Here is a 20597-nt window from a genome sequence, read left to right as displayed (position 1 = left end):
CGTTTAAAACTCAAGGAGGATTTGGCTACTCTGGACGACTCTGACACTACTGTCGTTGTCAACCCTAAAAAGTATGTTCACCAGGGTTTACAATAGCAACCTGCGGTGTGTATTGCTACCGTTTCTAGTGCGGCGGCATACTGGTTTGATGCGTTGTCTGATTCTATTCAACAGACACTCCCCTTGAAGAGAAACAGGACAGGATCAAGGCTTTTAAATTGACCAATTCTTTTATTTCTGATGCTTCCCTTCAGGTTATCAAATTGGCAGCAAAGATTTCTAGCTTTCCCATTCTGGCTCGCAGAGCCTTATGGTTGAAATCTTGGTCTGCAGATGTGTTGTCTAAGTCTAAGCTTTTGACTATTCCTTACAAGGGTAAGACCTTGTTTTCCCAGCTTTGGCTGAGATTATTTCTGATATTACAGGAGGAAAAGGACATTTCCTCCCTCAGGATAAGAGAAATAAGCAGAAGGGACGTCAGAGTAATTTTCGTTCTTTTCGAAACTTCAAGGGTAAACCTTCCTCTCCCTCTACAAGACAGGAACAGTCCAAGCCTTCCTGGAGACCCATCCAATCTTGTAATGAGGGAAGGCAATCCAAGAAGCCAGCTAATGATCCAAAGTCAGCATGAAGGGTCTGCCCCCGATCCGGGACCGGATCTTGTGGGGGGCAGACTTTTCTTTTTTCGCTCAGGTTTGGGTTCGGGATGTTCAGGATCCTTGGGCGATAGACATTGTGTCCCAGGGATACAAACTAGAATTCAAGACCTTTCCCCCCAGGGGCAGATTTCTTCTCTCAAGATTATCTGTCGACCAGATAAAAAGAGAAGCGTTCTTTCGTTGTGTTTGGGATCTATTCAAAATAGGGGTGATAGTTCCTGTTCCAGTTCAGGAGCAGGGTCTGGGATTTTACTCCAATCTGTTTTTGTTTCCCAAGAAAGAGGGAACCTTCAGACAAATCTTGGAGCTCAAGAGTCTAAACAAATTTCTCAGAGTAATGTCCTTCAAAATGGAAACTATTTGTTTCATTCTTCCTTTAATTCAAGAGGGTCATTTTTTGACAACAGTAGATTTAAAGGATGCGTACCTTCATGTTCCCATCCACAGGTATCATCACAAGTTTCTGAGTTTTGCTTTTATCCACAAACACTTTCAATTTGTGGCTCTCCTTTCGGTCTTGCTTCAGCTCCCAGAATTTTTTCAAAGATTCTGGGATCTCTGTTGGAAGTGCTCTGGTTACAGGGTATTGCAGTGGCGCCTTGTCTGGACGACATTCTGGTTCAGACCCAGTCTTTTCATCTAGCAAACTCCCACACGGAGATGCTCTTATCCTTCCTGCGCTCTCATGGTTGGAAGGTGAATCTGGAATAGAGTTCCTTAATTCCATCTACAAGGGGAACCATAATAGATTCTGTTTTGATAAATTCTGACAGAAGTCAGAAAATCCAAGATTTTTGATTCTTGTCTGTCTCTTCAATCCTCTCCTCAGCCATCAGTGGTTCAATGTATGGAGGTAATCGTTTTGATGGTAGCCACCATGGACACTATTCCTTTTGCTCGTTTCCATCTCAGACCTCTGCAGTTATGCATGCTCAGACAGTGGAACGGGGATTATGCGGATCTGTCTCAACAAATTCATCTGGATCAGATGACAAGAGATTCTCTTCCTTGGTGGTTGTCTCAGGATCCTCTTTCACAGGGAACCTGTTTTCACAGACCTACCTGGGTGATAGTGACAATGGACGCCAGCCTGATAGGTTGGGGAGCAGTGTGGGGCCTTCTAAGGGCTCAGGGGACATGGACTCAGGAAGAGTCTGTTCTCCCCATAAACATTCTAGAGCTAAGAGCAACCTTCAATGCTCTTCTGGCCTGGCCTCAGTTAACTTCCACCCGGTTTATCAGATTTCAGTCGGACGTTATAACCTCAGTGGCTTACATCAATCATCAGAGTGGAACTCGGAGTTCCATGAAGGAGTTGTCCAAGATTATTCAGTTTGGCGGAAACCCACAACTGTTGTCTATCTGCGATCCACATTTGAGGAGTGGACAATTGGGAAGCGGATTTTTTGAACAGACAGACCTTTCACCCGGGGGAATGGGAACTACATCCGGATGTGTTCTCCAAATTGATTCTCAAATGGGGACAGCAGGATCTATGCTCGTCAGAATGCCAAGCCCCCGAGGTACGGGTTGAGGTCCAGGGACCCTCAAGCGGTTCTGATAGATGCTCTGGCAGTTCCTTGGAATTTCAGTCTTACATACCTATGTCCCCCGTTCGCTCTCCTTCCTCGAGTCATTGCTCGGATCAAGCAAGAAATGGTGTCAGTGATTCTTATTGCTCCGGCGTGGCCTCGCAGAATTTGGTATGTAGACCTAGTGGAGATGTCATCTCTCCCCCCTTGGAAGCTTCCTCTGAGAAAGGACCTTCTACTTCAAAGGTCCTTCCTTCATCCAAATCTAGTTTCTCTGAAACTGACTGCTTGGAGATTGAACGCTTAATCTTATCTAAGCGGGGATTTTCTGAGTCGGTCATTGAAACCATGATTCAGACTTGTAAGCGGGTTACCAGGAAGATTTACTACAAGATATGGCGTAAATATCTGTATTGGTGTGAATCCAGAGGCTACTCTTGGAGTAGAGTTCGGATTCCATGAATTCTGGCCTTTCTCCAAGAAGGTTTGAAAGGTCAAATATCGGCCTTGTCTATTTGTTACATAAACGTCTGGCGGATGTTCCAGACGTGCAATCATTCTGTCAGGCCTTGGTCAGAATCAGGCCTGTGTTCAAACCTGTTACTCCTCCCTGGAGTCTTAACCTTGTTCTTAGAGTTCATCAGCAGGCTCCGTTTGAGCATATGCATTCCTTAGATATTAGATGTTATCTTGGAAGGTTTTGTTTCTTGTTGCTATTTCGTCTGCTCATAGAGTCTCAGAGCTCTTGGCTTTGCAGTTTGAATCTCCTTACCTTATTTTTCATTCGGATAAGTTAGTTTTGTGTACTAAGTTAGGGTTTCTCCCTAAAGTGGTTTCGGATAGGAACATTAATCAGGAGATTGTTGTTCCTTCTTTATGTCCTAACCCATCTTCTCATAAAGAACGTCTGCTGCACAACCTAGACGTGGTGCGTGCGTTAAAATTCTATCTACAGGCGATTAAGGAATTTTGCCAGTCTTCTGCTCTGTTTGTGGTTTTCTCTGGGAACGTAAGGGGCAGAAAGCTACGGCTACTTCTCTTTCTTTGTGGCTGAGGAGTATCATTCACTTGGCCTATGAAACTGCTGGACAGCAGCCTCCTGAGAGAGTCACGGCTCATTCTATGAGGGCTGTTTCCTCTTCCTGGGCATTTGATAGTGAAGCTTCTGTGGAACAGATTTGCAAGGCTGCAAATTGGTCCTCTCTTCACACTTTTTCTAAATTCTATAAATTTGATACTTTTGCTTCGGCTGAGGCTTCTTTTGGGAGAAAGGTTCTTCAAGCAGTGGTGCCTTTGGTTTAGGTTCCCTGTCTTGTCCCTCCCGTGTCATCTGTGTCCTCTAGCTTGGGTATTGATTCCCAATAGTAATCAGATGATCCGTGGACGCATCGTGTCATTAGAAAGTAAACAAAATGTATGCTTACCTGATAAATTTATTTATTTCTTGACACGATGAGTCCACGGCCCGCCCTCTTTTTAAGACAGGCTTTCTCCAACATTGGTGTGTCCGGTCCACGGCGTCATCCTTACTTGTGGGAATATCTCTTCCCCAACAGGAAATGGCAAAGAGTCCCAGCAAAGCTGGCCATATAGTCCCTCCTAGGCTCCGCCCACCCCAGTCATTCTCTTTGCCGTTGCACAGGCAACATCTCCACGGAGATGGTTAAGAGTTTTTGGTGTTTAAATGTAGTTTTTTATTCTTCTATCAAGTGTTTGTTATTTTAAAATAGTGCTGGTATGTACTATTTACTCTGAAACAGAAAAGGATGAAGATTTCTGTTTGTGAGAGGAAGATGATTTTAGCAGACAGTAACTAAAATCGATTGCTGTTTCCACATAGGACTGTTGAGATGAAGTAACTTCAGTTGGGGGAAACAGTTAGCAGACTTTTCTGCTTAAGGTATGACTAGCCATATTTCTAACAAGACTGTGTAATGCTGGAAGGCTGTCATTTCCCCTCATGGGGACCGGTAAGCCATTTTCTTAGTCTCAAACAGAATAAAGGGCTTAATATGGGCTATAAAACTGGTAGACATTTTTATGGGCTAAATCGATTGCTTTATTTGGACATTTTATATATGTTTATGCTGATAATTCACATTTATAAACTTGGGGAACGTTTTTTAACGGCAGGCCCTATGTTAGACACCTTTTCCAGTCAGGGAGGGCCTTCCCAGTTGTAGGCTGAGCCTCATTTTCGCGCCATTACTGCGCAGTTGTTTTTGAGAGCAAGACATGCAGATGCATGTGTGAGGATCTGAAAGTAGCTGGAAAAGTTTCTAGAAGGCGTCATTTGGTATCGTATTCCCCTCTGGGCTTGGTTAGGTCTCAGCAAAGGCTGTATCTGGGACTGTATAGGGGTTAAATTTGTAAATGGCTCCGGTTCCATTATTTTAAGGGTTAAAGCTCTCAAAATTGGTGTGCAATACTCTTAATACTTTAAGACATTGTGGTGAAATTTTGGTAATTTTTGAACAATTCCTTCATACTTTTTCACATATTCAGTAATAAAGTGTTTCTGTTTAAAATTTAAAGAGACAGTAACGGTTTTGTTTTAAAACGTTTTTTGTGCTTTATTGACAAGTTTAAGCCTGTTTAACATGTCTGTGCCTTCGGATAAGCTATGTTCTATATGTATGAAAGCCAATGTGTCTCCTCATTTAAAATTGTGTGATAATTGTGCCATAGCGTCCAAACAAAGTAAGGACAGTACTGCCACAGATAATGAAATTGCCCAAGATGATTCCTCAGATGAGGGGAGTAGACATGATACTACATCATCTCCTACTGTGTCTACACCAGTTTTGCCCACGCAGGAGGCCCCTAGTACATCTAGCGCGCCAATGCTTATTACCATGCAACAATTGACGGCTGTAATGGATAACTCCATAGCAAATATTTTATCCAAAATGCCTACATATCAGAGAAAGCGCGATTGCTCTGTTTTAAACACTGAAGAGCAGGAGGGCGCTGATGATAATTGTTCTGTCATACCCTCACACCAATCTGAAGTGGCCATGAGGGAGGTTTTGTCAGATGGGGAAATTTCAGATTCAGGGAAAATTTCTCAACAAGCTGAACCTGATGTTGTGACATTTAAATTAGAGCATCTCCGCGCACTGCTTAAGGAGGTGTTATCTACTCTGGATTATTGTGACAACTTGGTCATTCCAGAGAAATTATGCAAGATGGACAAATTTCTAGAGGTTCCGGTGCACCCCGACGCTTTTCCTATACCCAAGCGGGTGGCGGACATAGTGAATAAGGAGTGGGAGAAGCCCGGCATACCTTTTGTTCCCCCCCCCCTATATTTAAGAAATTATTTCCTATGGTCGACCCCAGAAAGGACTTATGGCAGACAGTCCCTAAGGTCGAGGGGGCAGTTTCTACTCTAAACAAGCGCACTACTATTCCTATCGAGGATAGTTGTGCTTTCAAAGATCCTATGGATAAAAAATTGGAAGGTTTGCTTAAAAAGATTTTTGTACGGCAAGGTTACCTTCTACAACCCATTTCGTGCATTGTTCCTGTCACTACAGCAGCGTGGTTCTGGTTCGAGGAACTAGAAAAGTCGCTCAGTACAGAGACTCCATATGAGGAGGTTATGGACAGAGTTCATGCACTTAAGTTGGCTAACTCTTTTATTTTAGATGCCGCTTTGCAATTAACTAGATTAGCGGCGAAAAATTCAGGGTTTGCAATTGTGGCACGCAGAGCGCTTTGGCTAAAGTCTTGGTCAGCGGATGTATCATCCAAGACAAAATTGCTTAACATCCCTTTCAAAGGTAAAACTCTATTTGGACCAGAATTGAAAGAGATTATCTCAGACATCAGTGGGGGAAAGGGCCACGCCCTTCCACAAGATAGGCCTTTCAAGGCCAAGAATAAGTCTAATTTTCGTTCCTTTCGCAATTTTAGGAACGGACCGGCCTCTAATGCTGCATCCTCTAAGCAAGAGGGTAATGCCTCACAGCCCAAACCAGCCTGGAAGCCTATGCAAGGCTGGAACAAGGGTAAGCAGGCCAAGAAGCCTGCTGCTGCTAACAAAACAGCATGAAGGAGTAGCCCCCGATCCGAGACCGGATCTAGTAGGGGGCAGACTCTCTCTCTTTGCTCAGGCTTGGGCAAGAGATGTTCAGGATCCCTGGGCACTAGAAATAGTTTCTCAGGGTTATCTTCTGGAATTCAGGGAACTACCCCCAAGGGGAAGGTTCCACATGTCTCACTTATCCTTAAACCAAATAAAGAGACAGGCGTTCTTACATTGTGTAGAAGACCTGTTAAAGATGGGAGTGATACACCCAGTTCCAATAAAGGAACAAGGAATGGGATTTTATTCAAATCTGTTCGTAGTTCCCAAAAAAGAGGGAACTTTCCGACCAATTTTGGATTTGAAGATCCTAAACAAATTTCTCAGGGTACCATCGTTCAAGATGGAAACCATTCGAACGATTCTACCCACTATCCAGGAAGGTCAATTTATGACTACCGTGGATCTAAAGGATGCGTACCTACATATTCCTATCCACAAAGAACATCATCAGTTCCTAAGGTTCGCCTTTCTGGACAAACATTACCAGTTTGTGGCCCTCCCATTCGGGTTAGCCACTGCTCCAAGGATTTTCACAAAGGTACTAGGGTCCCTTCTAGCGGTTCTAAGACCGAGGGGCATTGCAGTAGTACCATACTTGGACGACATTCTAATACAAGCGTCGTCCCTGTCAACAGCAAAGGCTCATACAGACATCGTTCTGGCCTTTCTCAGATCACACGGATGGAAGGTGAACATACAAAAAAGTTCTCTGTCTCCGTCAACAAGAGTTCCCTTCTTGGGAACAATAATAGATTCCTTAGAAATGAGGATTTTTCTGACAGAGGTCAGAAAGTCAAAAATTCTAAGCACTTGTCAAGTTCTTCATTCTGTTCCACGTCCTTCCATAGCGCAGTGCATGGAAGTAGTAGGGTTGATGGTTGCAGCAATGGACATAGTTCCTTTTGCACGAATTCATCTAAGACCATTACAACTGTGCATGCTCAAACAGTGGAATGGGGACTATACAGACTTGTCTCCAATGATTCAAGTAGATCAGAAGACCAGAGATTCACTCCGTTGGTGGCTGACCCTGGACCATCTATCCCAGGGAATGAGCTTCCGCAGACCAGAGTGGGTCATTGTCACGACCGACGCCAGTCTAGTGGGCTGGGGCGCGGTCTGGGAATCCCTGAAAGCTCAGGGACTATGGTCTCGGGAAGAGTCTCTTCTCCCGATAAACATTCTGGAACTAAGAGCGATCTTCAATGCTCTCAGGGCTTGGCCTCAGCTAGCAAAGGCCAGATTCATAAGATTCCAATCAGACAACATGACGACCGTTGCGTATATCAATCATCAGGGGGGAACAAGGAGTTCCCTGGCGATGAAAGAAGTGACCAAAATAATTAAATGGGCGGAGGATCACTCCTGCCACCTATCTGCGATCCACATCCCAGGTGTGGAAAACTGGGAAGCGGATTATCTGAGTCGTCAGACATTCCATCCGGGGGAGTGGGAACTCCACCCGGAGATCTTTGCCCAACTAACTCAATTATGGGGCATTCCAGACATGGATCTGATGGCGTCTCGTCAGAACTTCAAGATTCCTTGCTACGGGTCCAGATCCAGGGATCCCAAGGTGACTCTAGTGGATGCACTAGTAGCACCTTGGACCTTCAACCTAGCTTATGTGTTCCCACCGTTTCCTCTCATTCCCAGGCTGGTAGCCAGGATCAAACAGGAGAGGGCCTCGGTGATCTTGATAGCTCCTGCGTGGCCACGCAGGACTTGGTATGCAGACCTGGTGAATATGTCATCGGTTCCACCATGGAAGCTACCTTTGAGACAGGACCTTCTTGTTCAGGGTCCATTCAAACATCCAAATCTGGTCTCCCTCCAGCTGACGGCTTGGAGATTGAACGCTTGATTCTATCAAAGCGTGGGTTTTCAGATTCTGTGATAGATACTCTGGTTCAAGCCAGAAAACCGGTAACTAGAAAGATTTACCATATAATATGGAAAAGATATATCTGTTGGTGTGAATCCAAAGGATTCCCATGGAATAAGATAAAAATTCCTAAGATTCTCTCCTTTCTACAAGAAGGTTTGGAGAAAGGATTATCTGCAAGTTCTCTAAAGGGACAGATCTCTGCTTTATCTGTCTTACTACACAAAAGACTGGCAGTTGTGCCAGATGTTCAAGCATTTGTTCAGGCTCTGGTTAGGATCAAGCCTGTTTACAGACCTCTGACTCCTCCCTGGAGTCTAAATCTAGTTCTTTCAGTTCTTCAAGGGGTTCCATTTGAACCTTTGCATTCCATAGATATTAAGTTACTATCTTGGAAAGTTTTGTTTTTGGTTGCTATTTCTTCTGCTAGAAGAGTTTCAGAGTTATCTGCTCTGCAGTGTTCTCCGCCCTATCTGGTGTTCCATGCAGATAAGGTGGTTTTGCGTACTAAGCCTGGTTTTCTTCCAAAGGTTGTTTCTAACAAAAATATTAACCAGGAGATAGTTGTACCTTCTTTATGTCCGAATCCAGTTTCAAAGAAGGAACGTTTGTTACACAATTTGGACGTAGTCCGTGCTCTAAAATTCTATTTAGAGGCTACAAAAGATTTCAGACAAACATCTTCTTTGTTTGTTGTCTATTCTGGTAAAAGGAGAGGTCAAAAAGCGACTTCTACCTCTCTTTCCTTTTGGCTTAAAAGCATCATCCGATTGGCTTATGAGACTGCCGGACGGCAGCCTCCTGAAAGAATCACAGCTCACTCCACTAGGGCTGTGGCTTCCACATGGGCCTTCAAGAACGAGGCTTCTGTTGACCAGATATGTAAGGCAGCGACTTGGTCTTCACTGCACACTTTTGCCAAATTTTACAAATTTGATACTTTTGCTTCTTCGGAGGCTATTTTTGGGAGAAAGGTTTTGCAAGCCGTGGTGCCTTCCGTTTAGGTAACCTGATTTGCTCCCTCTCTTCATCCGTGTCCTAAAGCTTTGGTATTGGTTCCCACAAGTAAGGATGACGCCGTGGACCGGACACACCAATGTTGGAGAAAACAGAATTTATGCTTACCTGATAAATTACTTTCTCCAACGGTGTGTCCGGTCCACGGCCCGCCCTGGTTTTTTTAATCAGGTCTGATGAATTATTTTCTCTAACTACAGTCACCACGGTACCATATGGTTTCTACTATATTTTTCCTCCTGTCCGTCGGTCGAATGACTGGGGTGGGCGGAGCCTAGGAGGGACTATATGGCCAGCTTTGCTGGGACTCTTTGCCATTTCCTGTTGGGGAAGAGATATTCCCACAAGTAAGGATGACGCCGTGGACCGGACACACCGTTGGAGAAAGTAATTTATCAGGTAAGCATAAATTCTGTTTTTGTCATACTATAAACCTCAGACAGCTCTGCACCTTGTTGCTTCCTTTCTCTCCTTTTACTTTGGTCGAATGACTGGGTTGGAGGGAAGAGAGGTGATATTTAACAGCTTTGCTGTGGTGCTCTTTGCCGCCTCCTGCTGGGCAGGAGTGATATCCCCAATAGTAATTAGATGATCCGTGGACTCATTGTGTTAAGAAAGTAAGAAATTTATCAGGTAAGCATACATTTTGTTATTTTGTTCCATCAAATAGTAATATTGATTTTGTGGTTTTTTTTATGCAGGTTTCTGACAAAGAACATTTTGTTTTTCAGGATGTGATTGTCAGGGGCCCTGTTGATTTGGCTCACAAAGTATTGATGATTTTAAAGATTTTCTTAGAAACTTATGACAACCCACTGGTCTCAGATCTGCTTAAGAGTCGGCTCCTGCAAGTGCTGCAGAGAACTGTGCTGGAGAACAGCTCTGCAGGGTTACAGGGTAAATCTTTACACTTTGACAAGATCCAGAAATGACGTTTATTGAGACTGGTACTTTCTTTCCAATTGCATGGAGAGTCCACAAATCCATTCTAGTTACTAGTGTGAATTCAACTCCTGGCCACCAGGAGGAGGCAAAGAATACCTCAGCAAAGCTTTAGGTATCCCTCCCACTTCCCATAATCCCCAGTCATTCTTTGCCCTCGTATATCTAGGAGGTGTGCGAAGATGATGCTCTTAAGAAAATTAGTTTTTATTCTTTAATGGGTAGTTTCCCTGAAAGCAAGGATTGGGGTGATGCTGTGTCCACAAAATCCTCTTTAGTAAGAGTTCTGGTGGGTATTAGATGTTGGAGGTCGGCAGGGTAGTCCTTGTTTCTCCTCCAACATTTTATGCTAACCCCCATATGGAAAACCAGGGTTGGTTACTCTGCTTTTCCTATTTCTCCAGGTCCCTGTCAGAAGTTACCTAGATCTGTCAGACCTGGGATGCTGTGTATGCCCTACAGCTGAAGCTCCTAAGGTAAGTGCTTTTCTTCCTTCTTAGGTGAAGAAGGCTCAAGCACTCTGGGGGTTAATACCTCTTTTCTATATTTTTGGAGCTTTGGGACATTATTGTTGTTGTTGGGATTTTTATTTTTGTGCAGTAACACAGGGCACTGTTTATAGAAATGATGGACTTTATGTGAACTCATTAGCGTTTCTGGGACTGAGGCTGTCAGGCTATGAATTTTATCTAATTTTATTTGGGCATGAAAATAGTTTTTTGTCGTTTTTTTACAGTATTGTTTAAATAGCGCAGCATATTTTCCCGAGCTTTTTATTTGTGACGCATTTTTTAATCTCTGTTGCGGTCACGTGATGGCCGCTCCCTCTCTTCTTCCTGTATCGGCTGGCAGCAGCAGCAATCTCCGTAGCTCTCGTTGTGAAGAGGATAAATGGAGAGTTGGTTGCTTCTAGATTGACAGAAGGTGGTGAGTCTACTCCAGCAATGGCTGAGAGTATAGCGGTGCCTTTATTTAGTTATCCTTCATTTTGGGTTTTATTATATTACTAGTTGCAGCTTAAAATTCTGTCATCTGACAAGAGACAAACATTTATTTGGAGCTAGCAATTTATTTTGCTTCTGGGTTCTTATTTTTACTAGTTCTGGAAATCAATTACGCTTATGGACAGGATGGATACAGATCAAAATGTATCTATTTCTTTTGAAAAAATGTTATATTGTTTAGAGGCCCAAGTGATTCCTCTTGTACAATTTTGCTCCACGGTATAAAATGTATTGCAGTCAAAAAATAAAGATTCTGCTTATCCTAAAAAATGTAACCCCTCAGAGCCATCTGCCTCTCAGGATTATGTTGCCCTTGATATGCCTCCTCAGTCCCCGTCCCTGGCAGATTCTACTGTGGTTAGTACTGTAGACTCTGAGGAGTTTAGTTTTAGATTTAAGCTCGAGCACCTCCGTTTACTACTTAAGGAGGTTTTTGCTACTCTGGAGGATTCAGAACCTACAGTTACTGAGACTCCTAACGTTGATAAACTGAATAGGGCTTTTGATGTCAAACCTAGATCTGTGGAAGTATTTCCTGTTCCAGATCGTATGTCGAATATTATTTCTCAAGAATGGGAGAAACCAGGCTTTCCCTTTACCCCATCTCCTGTCTTTAAGAAGATGTTTCCTGTTGTAGACTCTGTGCGGGAGCTTTGGCGTACTATACTTAAGGTACATGGAGCTATATCCAAGAGAACTATGATTCCTCTGGAAGATAGTATCTCTTTTAAGAACCCCATGGATAGGAAACTGGAGGGGTACTTAAGTAAGATTTTTTTTCACCAGGGTCTACTTTGGCAACCGGTTGCTAGTTAGGCAGCGGTCGCTGGTGCGACCTCTTATTGGTGTGACTTCTTATCTGAACTAATTTTGGAGGAGACTGTCAGGGTTTTTTCCCTGTTGTGTTTGCCATGTGCTGCTGGCAGCCATTTTACTCACCTCTCTTCCTGTCTTGGTGCATTGTGGGGGATGCTGCTCATTGCCTGCACTTCCTTTTATGGCCAGACTGTTGTGCATCATCCATGTGAGACAGGATGCAGTCTCAGAATTGTGATGTCATCACTTATTATTTAAAGGGCCTCTGTTCAGTATGCTTTGCCCTTGCATTGTCTCAGACCTGTTTGTGAGAGCTCCTGTGTTTTACCTGGCTGCCTGACGTCCTTCCTGGTTCCTGATCCCTGGCTTGTTCCTGACTCTGCTCTTTTCCTTGTTCCTGATTCCGGCTCGTCTGACTATTCGCTTTGGCTCCTGACTCGGCTCGTCTGACTACCAGCTCTGGTTTTGACTCCTGGCTTGTTATTTGACTTGTGGACTTTTTATTATTTTTTGCTATTAATAAAGGTGTGATTATTTTTGCACTTCTCGTCTCAGTCTGATTCCTGGCACCCTGGCATTACGCAAGGGCCATGAATCCTGATGGTGCTAATAATCCACCTTTACCTGCCATCATTTCCAGGATGGATGAACAGGATCACCGCTTGGATCAATTTGCACTAGCCCTGCAAACCCTGCTGACTCGCACTGCACATTTGGACCAAAGTGTCCAGCAAGTTATGGCTGCTCCTGTTTCCGCTGCTGCACCTATGCCTACCAGCAGCATGTCCGGTTCTGCACCTCTACCTCAGCGATATGGAGGCGATCCTATTCAGTGCAGAGGGTTTTTGAACCAGGTGGGCATTTACTTTGAGATGTTACCTCAGGCGTTTCCCTCTGACAGAGCTAAGGTGGGATTTCTCATCTCGTTACTCTCTGACACAGCTCTTGCCTGGGCTAATCCCTTGTGGGAGACTAATAAACCTGTGATTTCAAATTACCCTGAATTTGTGGCCTCCTTTTGAAGGGTATTTGATGTTCTGGCTCGCTCCTCCTCTGCTGCTAAACGACTTATGTCCATTCAGCAAGGTACAAGATCTGTTGCTCAGTATGCTATTGAGTTCCGTACACTTGCCGCAGAGGTAGGTTGGAACAATGAAGCCCTTGTTGCTGCCTTCTTTCATGGGCTCTCTGATGCGATCAAAGACGAAGTTGCTGCCAGAGATTTACCAGAGGATCTCGAGGCATTGGTGTCTTTTCTCCAACATTGGTGTGTCCGGTCCACGGCGTCATCCATTACTTGTGGGATATTCTCCTCCCCTACAGGGAAAGGCAAGGAGAGCACACAGCAAGAGCTGTCCATATAGCTCCCCCTCTGGCTCCGCCCCCCAGTCATTCTCCTTGCCGCTCTGAACAAGTAGCATCTCCACGGGGATGGTGAGGAGTTTGTGGTGTTAGTTGTAGTTTTTTATTTCTTCTATCAAGAGTTTGTTATTTTAAAATAGTGCTGGTATGTACTATTTACTCTGAAACAGAAAAAGATGAAGAGTTCTGTTTAAAAGAGGAGTATGATTTTAGCAGCAGTAACTAAAATCGATTGCTGTTCCCACACAGGACTGTTGAGATGAGAGAACTTCAGTTGGGGGGAACAGTTTGCAGACTTTTCTGCTCAAGGTATGACTAGCCATTTTCTAACAAGACTGTGTAATGCTGGAAGGCTGTAATTTTTCCCTCATGGGGATCGGTAAGCCATTTTCTTAGACTTAGAAAGAATAAAGGGCTTATTATGGGCTATTAACTGGTGGACACTCTTAAGGGCTAAATCGATTGTTTATTTAAGTTTTTATTTAAAGTTTGAAGTGGATTTCACACTTTTATTATTTGGGGAACGTTTTTTATCGCCAGGCACTAGTTAAGACACCTTCCCAGTCAGGAAGGGCCTTTCACTGTATTAGGCAGAGCCTCATTTTCGCGCCATTTTTGCTCAGTTTCTTTTAAGTACAGTGCATGCAGATGCATGTGAGAGGGTCTGGTGTCCACTGAAAAATTTGTCTTTTTCTTTATACACTACAGTCACCACGGCACCCTATAGTTTCTCCTTTTTCTCCTAACCGTCGGTCGAATGACTGGGGGGCGGAGCCAGAGGGGGAGCTATATGGACAGCTCTTGCTGTGTGCTCTCCTTGCCTTTCCCTGTAGGGGAGGAGAATATCCCACAAGTAATGGATGACGCAGTGGACCGGACACACCGTTGGAGAAAGTAATTTATCAGGTAAGCATAAATTCTGTTTTTTTATCCTAATTGACATCAGACTCAGAGAGAGGCCCTCTTTCAAGGAGCGCTTGCGGAAGCCTCCTGTTCCATTGTCTCCTATGTGTTCGTTCCCACCCATGCCTCCCTCTCCTCCCATGCCTCCTGGTCCCGAGTCACCAGGTACTGCTGCGCCGATGCAGCTGGGATTCACGCGTCTCTCCGCGGCGGAGAGGGCCTTTAGGAGGAGGGAGGGGCTCTGCCTCTATTGTGGGTTACAGGGCCACCTTTTGAAGTCTTGTCCTACACGGCCGGGAAACGCTCACACCTAAGGTCCTGTCGGGGGCAGACCTTGGGTAGTTTATCCTCGTCCCCGGAACCACTTAAGGAGAAACCTTTGGTCACGGTTGTCCTTTCCTGTGTGATCTCCTACATAGTCACCCAGGCTCTTGTTGACTCCGGGGCTGCGGGCTATTTCATTGACAGTGCTTTTGTATCAAAGCACTCCATTCCTGTTTTGCCTTGGTCCGTTCTGCTTGCTATTGAGGCCATTGATGGCAGGCCCCTTCAGCCCGCACTCATTACTCACGAAACTGCTCCGTTGTCCATGGCTGTTGGGGCTCTCCACTTTGAAACCCTCCTAGTTCCAGGTGATAAACTCTCCGCATTTTCCGGTTGTTCTGGGTTATCCCTGGCTCCAAAAGCACAATCCCAGTCTCGACTGGCGCAGGTCCGAAATTTTGTCATGGTCCCCGCAATGTATTTCCACTTGTCTTCGGAAACCAGTTAAAGTCTTGTGCACTTCTTCGGTATCTCAATTGCCAGAGGAGTACCGAGAGTTCCTAGACGTGTGTGACAAGGTGCGAGCCGGTACGTTGCCTCCTCACCAGTCTTACGATTGTGCCATAGACCTGCAACCCGGAGCCATTCCTCCTCGGGGCCGGGTGTACCCTCTGTCTGTTGCAGAGAATTGTGCTATGGAGGAGTATGTTGCCGATGCTCTGTCGCGGGGGATCATCCGCAAATCCTGCTCTCCTGCAGGGGCTTGCTTCTTCTTTGTGAAGAAAAAGGGTGGCGAGTTAAGACCATGCATCGATTATAGGGGTCTTAATCGTCTTACCATTAAGAATGCTTAACCTTTTCCGCTTATTACGAAACTCTTTGACCGCCTCAAGGGAGCTACGGTCTTTACTAAACTTGATTTGAGAGGGGCGTACAATCTTGTTAGGGAGGGCCACAAATGGAAAACAGCATTTAACACCAGGAGCGGGCATTATGAGTATCTTGTAATGCCCTTTGGCCTATGTAATTCTCCTGCTGTTTTCCAGGAATTTATTAATGATGTCCTACGAGATATGTTGCAACAGTGTGTTGTGGTGTACTTAGACGACATCCTCATACACTCACCCACACTTGAGGCTCATCGTTCTGATGTTACACGGGTACTTCAGAGACTACGTGAGAATGGCCTGTTTTGTAAACTCGAGAAATGTGAGTTCCATCAGACTCAAGTAACCTTCCTAGGTTATGTTATCTCCGTTGCAGGGTTCTCCATGGATCCTGACAAGTTATCTGCAGTTCTGCAGTGGCCTCGCCCAGTTGGTCTTCGGTCTATTCAACGTTTTTTGGGGTTCGCCAATTACTATAGAAAGTTTATTAAAAACTTTTCTTCCTTGGTCAAACCTATCACAGACATGACCCGTAAAGAGAATGATCCACTCCATTGGTCACCTACTGCCATTAAGGCCTTTGATAGTCTTAAGACTGCCTTTGCTGCTGCTCGAGTTCTGGCTCATCCTAACTCTGTCCTGCCTTTCGTTCTTGAGGTCGATGCGTCTGAGACTGGAGTAGGTGCCCTCTTGTCTCAACGTCCTATGCCTGACGGTTCTTTGCATCCGTGTGGTTTCTTCTCTAGGAAATTGTCTCCAGCGGAGTGCAATTATGAAATTGGCAATAGGGAACTACTGGCTATAATTTTGGCACTTAAGGAATGGTGGCATCTTCTTGCGGGTACTAGTGTGCCAGTGCTCATTCTTACTGACCACAAGAATTTAACTTATCTTTCTGAAGCAAAACGTTTGTCGCCCCAACAGGCCAGATGGGCGCTATTTTTGTCTCGGTTTAATTATGTGGTCTCCTACCTGCCTGGTAGTAAGAATGTTAGGGCTGATGCCCTCTCTCGACAATTTTCGCCTCTGTCCAAGGAGGAGTCTGTACCTACTCCTGTTATACCTCCTGACCATATTTTGGCCACCATACGTACTAATTTGACTTCTCCCTTGGGGGAGGAGATCCTGGCTGCACAAACCAATGCACCTCCTGAGAAACCTAGTGGTAAGTGTTTTGTTCCTGAGAATCTTCGAACTAAACTTTTGCACACTTACCACTATCCTAAAGCCGCAGGTCACCCAGGCAAGAACCAAATGATTTGGTCTGTCACTCGACAATTCTGGTGGCTAGGCCTTCGTTCTGATGTTGCTGCGTATGCTGCCTCCTGCTCAGTTTGTGCACAGAATAAGACTCCTCGACGTCTTCCTGTGGGTCTTCTTCAACCTATTGCTAATGGTGAGCGTCCTTGGACACATCTTTCCATGGACTTCATTGTCGAGCTCCCTGTTTCCAATGGCAATACTGTTATCCTTATGGGGGTTGACCGTTTTTCTAAAATGTCACATTGCATTCCCTTGATGAAGCTGCCTACCGCTCAGGAGCTTGCTTCAATTTTTGCCCGGGAGGTCTTCCGTTTACATGGGTTACCCAAGGAGATAGTGTCGGACCGGGGTAGCCAGTTTGTCTCCAGATTTTGGCGTTCCTTTTGTGCTCAAATGGGGATCCAGCTTTCCTTCTCCTTGGCATATCACCCTCAATCCAATGGGGCTGCGGAACGGTCTAATCAAGCTCTGGAACAGTTCCTCCGTTGCTATGTCTCAGATCACCACAATAATTTGTCTGAACTGTTACCTTGGGCAGAGTTTGCTCGTAATAGTGCTTTTAATGCTTCCTCCAAGTTATCCCCGTTCATGGCGAATTATGGGTTTCAACCATCCTTGATGCCCGATTCATTCATGTTTCAGGGTATTCCGGCTTTGGAGGAGCATCTCCGGCAACTCCGTTCCACGTGGGTGCAGATTAAGGATTGCCTTCTTCGTTCTATGCAGCGCCAAAAGTTCCAGGCTGATCGTAGGCGTCTCCCCGCACCTTCCTACCAGGTTGGTGAGAGAGTTTGGCTGTCCTCCCACAACTTGAACCTTCGTTTGCCTTCTAATAAATTGGCTCCCCGTTATGTTGGTCCTTTTCGAATACTCCGACGGGTTAATCCTGTGGCTTACGCTCTTGACCTTCCTCCTGCTATGCTCATCTCCAATGTTTTTCATGTCTCCCTCTTGAAACCATTGGTTTGTAATCGGTTTACCACTGTGTTGCCTCGTCCCCGTCCTATCCTTGTTGACAACCATGAGGAGTATGAGATCAGCAGCATTATTGACTCTCGTATGTCCAGGGGCCGTGTACAGTATTTGGTTCACTGGAGGGGCTATGGTCCGGAGGAGCATTCTTGGGTTCCCTCCTCTGATGTTCATGCTCCTGCCCACCTCTGTTCCTTCCATGCCCGTTTCCCCAATAAGCCTTTTGTCCTCCCGCGGGGAGGGGTCGTTGAGGGGAGGGTACTGTCAGGGTTTTTTCCCTGTTGTGTTTGTCATGTGCTGCTGGCAGCCATTTTACTCACCTCTCTTCCTGTCTTGGTGCATTGTGGGGGATGCTGCTCATTGCCTGCACTTCCTTTTATGGCCAGACTGTTGTGCATCATCCATGTGAGACAGGATGCGGTCTCAGAATTGTGATGTCATCACTTATTATTTAAAGGGCCTCTGTTCAGTATGCTTTGCCCTTGCGTTGTCTCAGACCTGTTTGTGAGAGCTCCTGTGTTTTACCAGGCTGCCTGACGTCCTTCCTGGTTCCTGATCCCTGGCTTGTTCCTGACTCTGCTGTTTTCCTTGTTCCTGATTCCGGCTCGTCTGACTATTCGCTTTGGCTCCTGACTCGGTTCGTCTGACTATCAGCTCTGGTTTTGACTCCTGGCTTGTTATTTGACTTGTGGACTTTTTATTATTTTTTGCTATTAATAAAGGTGTGATTATTTTTGCACTTCTCTTCTCAGTCTGATTCCTGGCACCCTGACAGAGACTACTTTAGAGAAGATCCAGGACTGGATCAAGGCCCTAAAACTATCAAATACCTTCATTTGCAATGCTAGTATGCAGGTGGTAAGCCTAAATGCTAAGACTTCCAGTCTTGCCGGTTTATCTTGCAGAGACTTGTGGCTAAAGTCTTGGTCGGCAGACATGGTTTCTAAGTTTCGACTTCTCTCTCTTCCCTTTAAGCGGAAGACCTTATTTGATCCTGGTCTGGATGCCATCATTTCCACAGTCACGGGTGGAAAAGGAGCTTTTCTTCCCCAGGATAAGAAGAATAGACCTAAGGGCCGCCAGACTTCTAGTTTTTCATTCCTTTAGTAATTTCAAGGGACAAACCTGCCCTCCTGGAGATTCAACCAACCTTGGAATAAGGACAAGCAGTACAAGAAGCCTTCCTCTAAGAACAAATCAGCATGAAGGGCTCACCCCCGGTCCGAGAATGGATCAAGTAGGGGGCAGATTTTCTCTTTTTCAAGAGACTTGGATTTGCGATGTTCCCGATCTTTGCACGGCGGATGTGGTCTCTCAGAGATACAAGATAGGTTTCAAATCTTGTCCTCCGAGAGGCAAATTTCTCCTGTCAAGATTATCTGCAATTCAGGAAAAAGGAGAGGCATTCTTAAACTGCTTCAGGGATCTCTCTTCTCTAGGATTGATTGTTCCTGTTCCTCTGGCAGAGCAGGGTCGAGGATTCTATTCCAATCTGTTCGTGGTTTCCAAGAAAGAGGGAACCTTTCAACCTATTCTAGACCTGAAGTGTCTCAACAAATTTCTCAGGGTTCCGTCCTTTGTGCAACACATAACCAGTTAACAACTAGTTAGTATCTGAATAAAGTACTATGTTGATCTGTATCCTTAGGCTTACAGGTATTATTAAGTGATTGCAAACACAGAAACCACAGCAGCTGGAAAATAAACTGAGAAAGTTTCAGATTAAAATACAGTCACTGTATAGATTTAAAAAATAGAACAATACCTTAGGAGATTTGATTCAAAATGTTCATCTGGATTTGTGAAGGGAGACACAGGAAGGTGATGCCTGAGAGTATTGATCTGAACCAGCAAAAAGGCAGTTTTCAAAGTGAGATTAGTGGGTTAGCTTTAACTGAAAGTTACAGGCACAACATAGAGGAATCTGGAGAGAAAACAAAACAAAGTAGATGAGCCTGCTGATAAGCAACCAAATGATGACAGGAAACACAAAGATCCCTTCAGTTAAAATTCCCTGAGGATATAAACAAACTTTAGACACACTGCTGCTATTTTACCGAAGCAATGAAACTGAATTGCAATAATCAAGCAAAGTTTGCTTGTCTGAACACAGCTGATAAATGCAGTGTTCATAATAGGAGCAGGTACTTCCTTAAAGAGACAGGAATAGTCGTGACAATTTGTTCCTTTCTCCCTTTAGTTCAGGAGGGTCAGTCCATGACCAGCATCGACCTGAAGGATGCTTACCTTCATGTTCCTTTCCACAAGGATCATTTTCAATTCCTATGGTTTGCCTTCCTGGACATACACTTCCAATTTGTAGCCTTTCCTTTTGGTCTAGCCATAGCCCAGAATCTTTAAAAAGTTTCTAGGGGCTCTTTTGGCTGTGGCCAGATCTCAAGGAATTGCGGTGGTGCCTTACCTGGACGATGTCTTGGTTCAGGTGCCATCTTTTCATTTAGCAATATCCCATACAGATTCTCTGTTGTTGATTCTCCGCTCTCACGGTTGGATGGTGAATCTGGACAAGAGTTCTCTGGTGCCAAATACCAGGGTCTGCTTTTTGGGGATGATTATAGACTCAATCTCAATGAATATTTTCTTAATGGAAGTAAGAAAATCCAAACTTTATTCCACCTGCCTTTCTCTTCAGTCATCTGTCCGACCCTCCGTGGCACAGTGTATGTAAGTAATTGCTCACTTCCATCTGAGACCTCTACAGTTATGCATGCTCAGACAATGGAACGGAGACCACTCAGACCTCTCTCAGAGGATAGTCCTAGACAATCTGATGAGAAACTCTCTGTCCTGGTGGTTCTGTCAGGATCATCTGTTCCAAGGCACATGCTTCTTGAGACCATCTTGGGAGATTGTGACTACGGATGCCAGCCTTTCCGGCTGGGTAGCAGTTTGGGGTACCTTAAGAGCTCAGGGGACCTGGACTCATGGGGAGTCTGTCCTCCCTATAAATATCTTGGAATTGAGAGTAATCTTCAAT

The 20597-nt window shown here is 44.9% G+C and overlaps 1 protein-coding gene across 1 annotated transcript in view; it reads left to right on the top strand.

The window, feature by feature from the left end:
* Window positions 1-20597, top strand: part of MEI1 (meiotic double-stranded break formation protein 1) — a 1068659-nt gene that overhangs the window by 469097 nt on the left and 578965 nt on the right. The window contains 1 exon segment of the mRNA XM_053689435.1: window positions 9888-10083. Coding sequence (XP_053545410.1) covers window positions 9888-10083 — 196 coding nt within the window.

The sequence above is a fragment of the Bombina bombina genome, chromosome 7, assembly GCF_027579735.1.
Source record: "Bombina bombina isolate aBomBom1 chromosome 7, aBomBom1.pri, whole genome shotgun sequence".
Lineage (NCBI taxonomy): Eukaryota > Metazoa > Chordata > Amphibia > Anura > Bombinatoridae > Bombina > Bombina bombina.
This window is presented reverse-complemented; position numbering and strand designations above follow the sequence as displayed.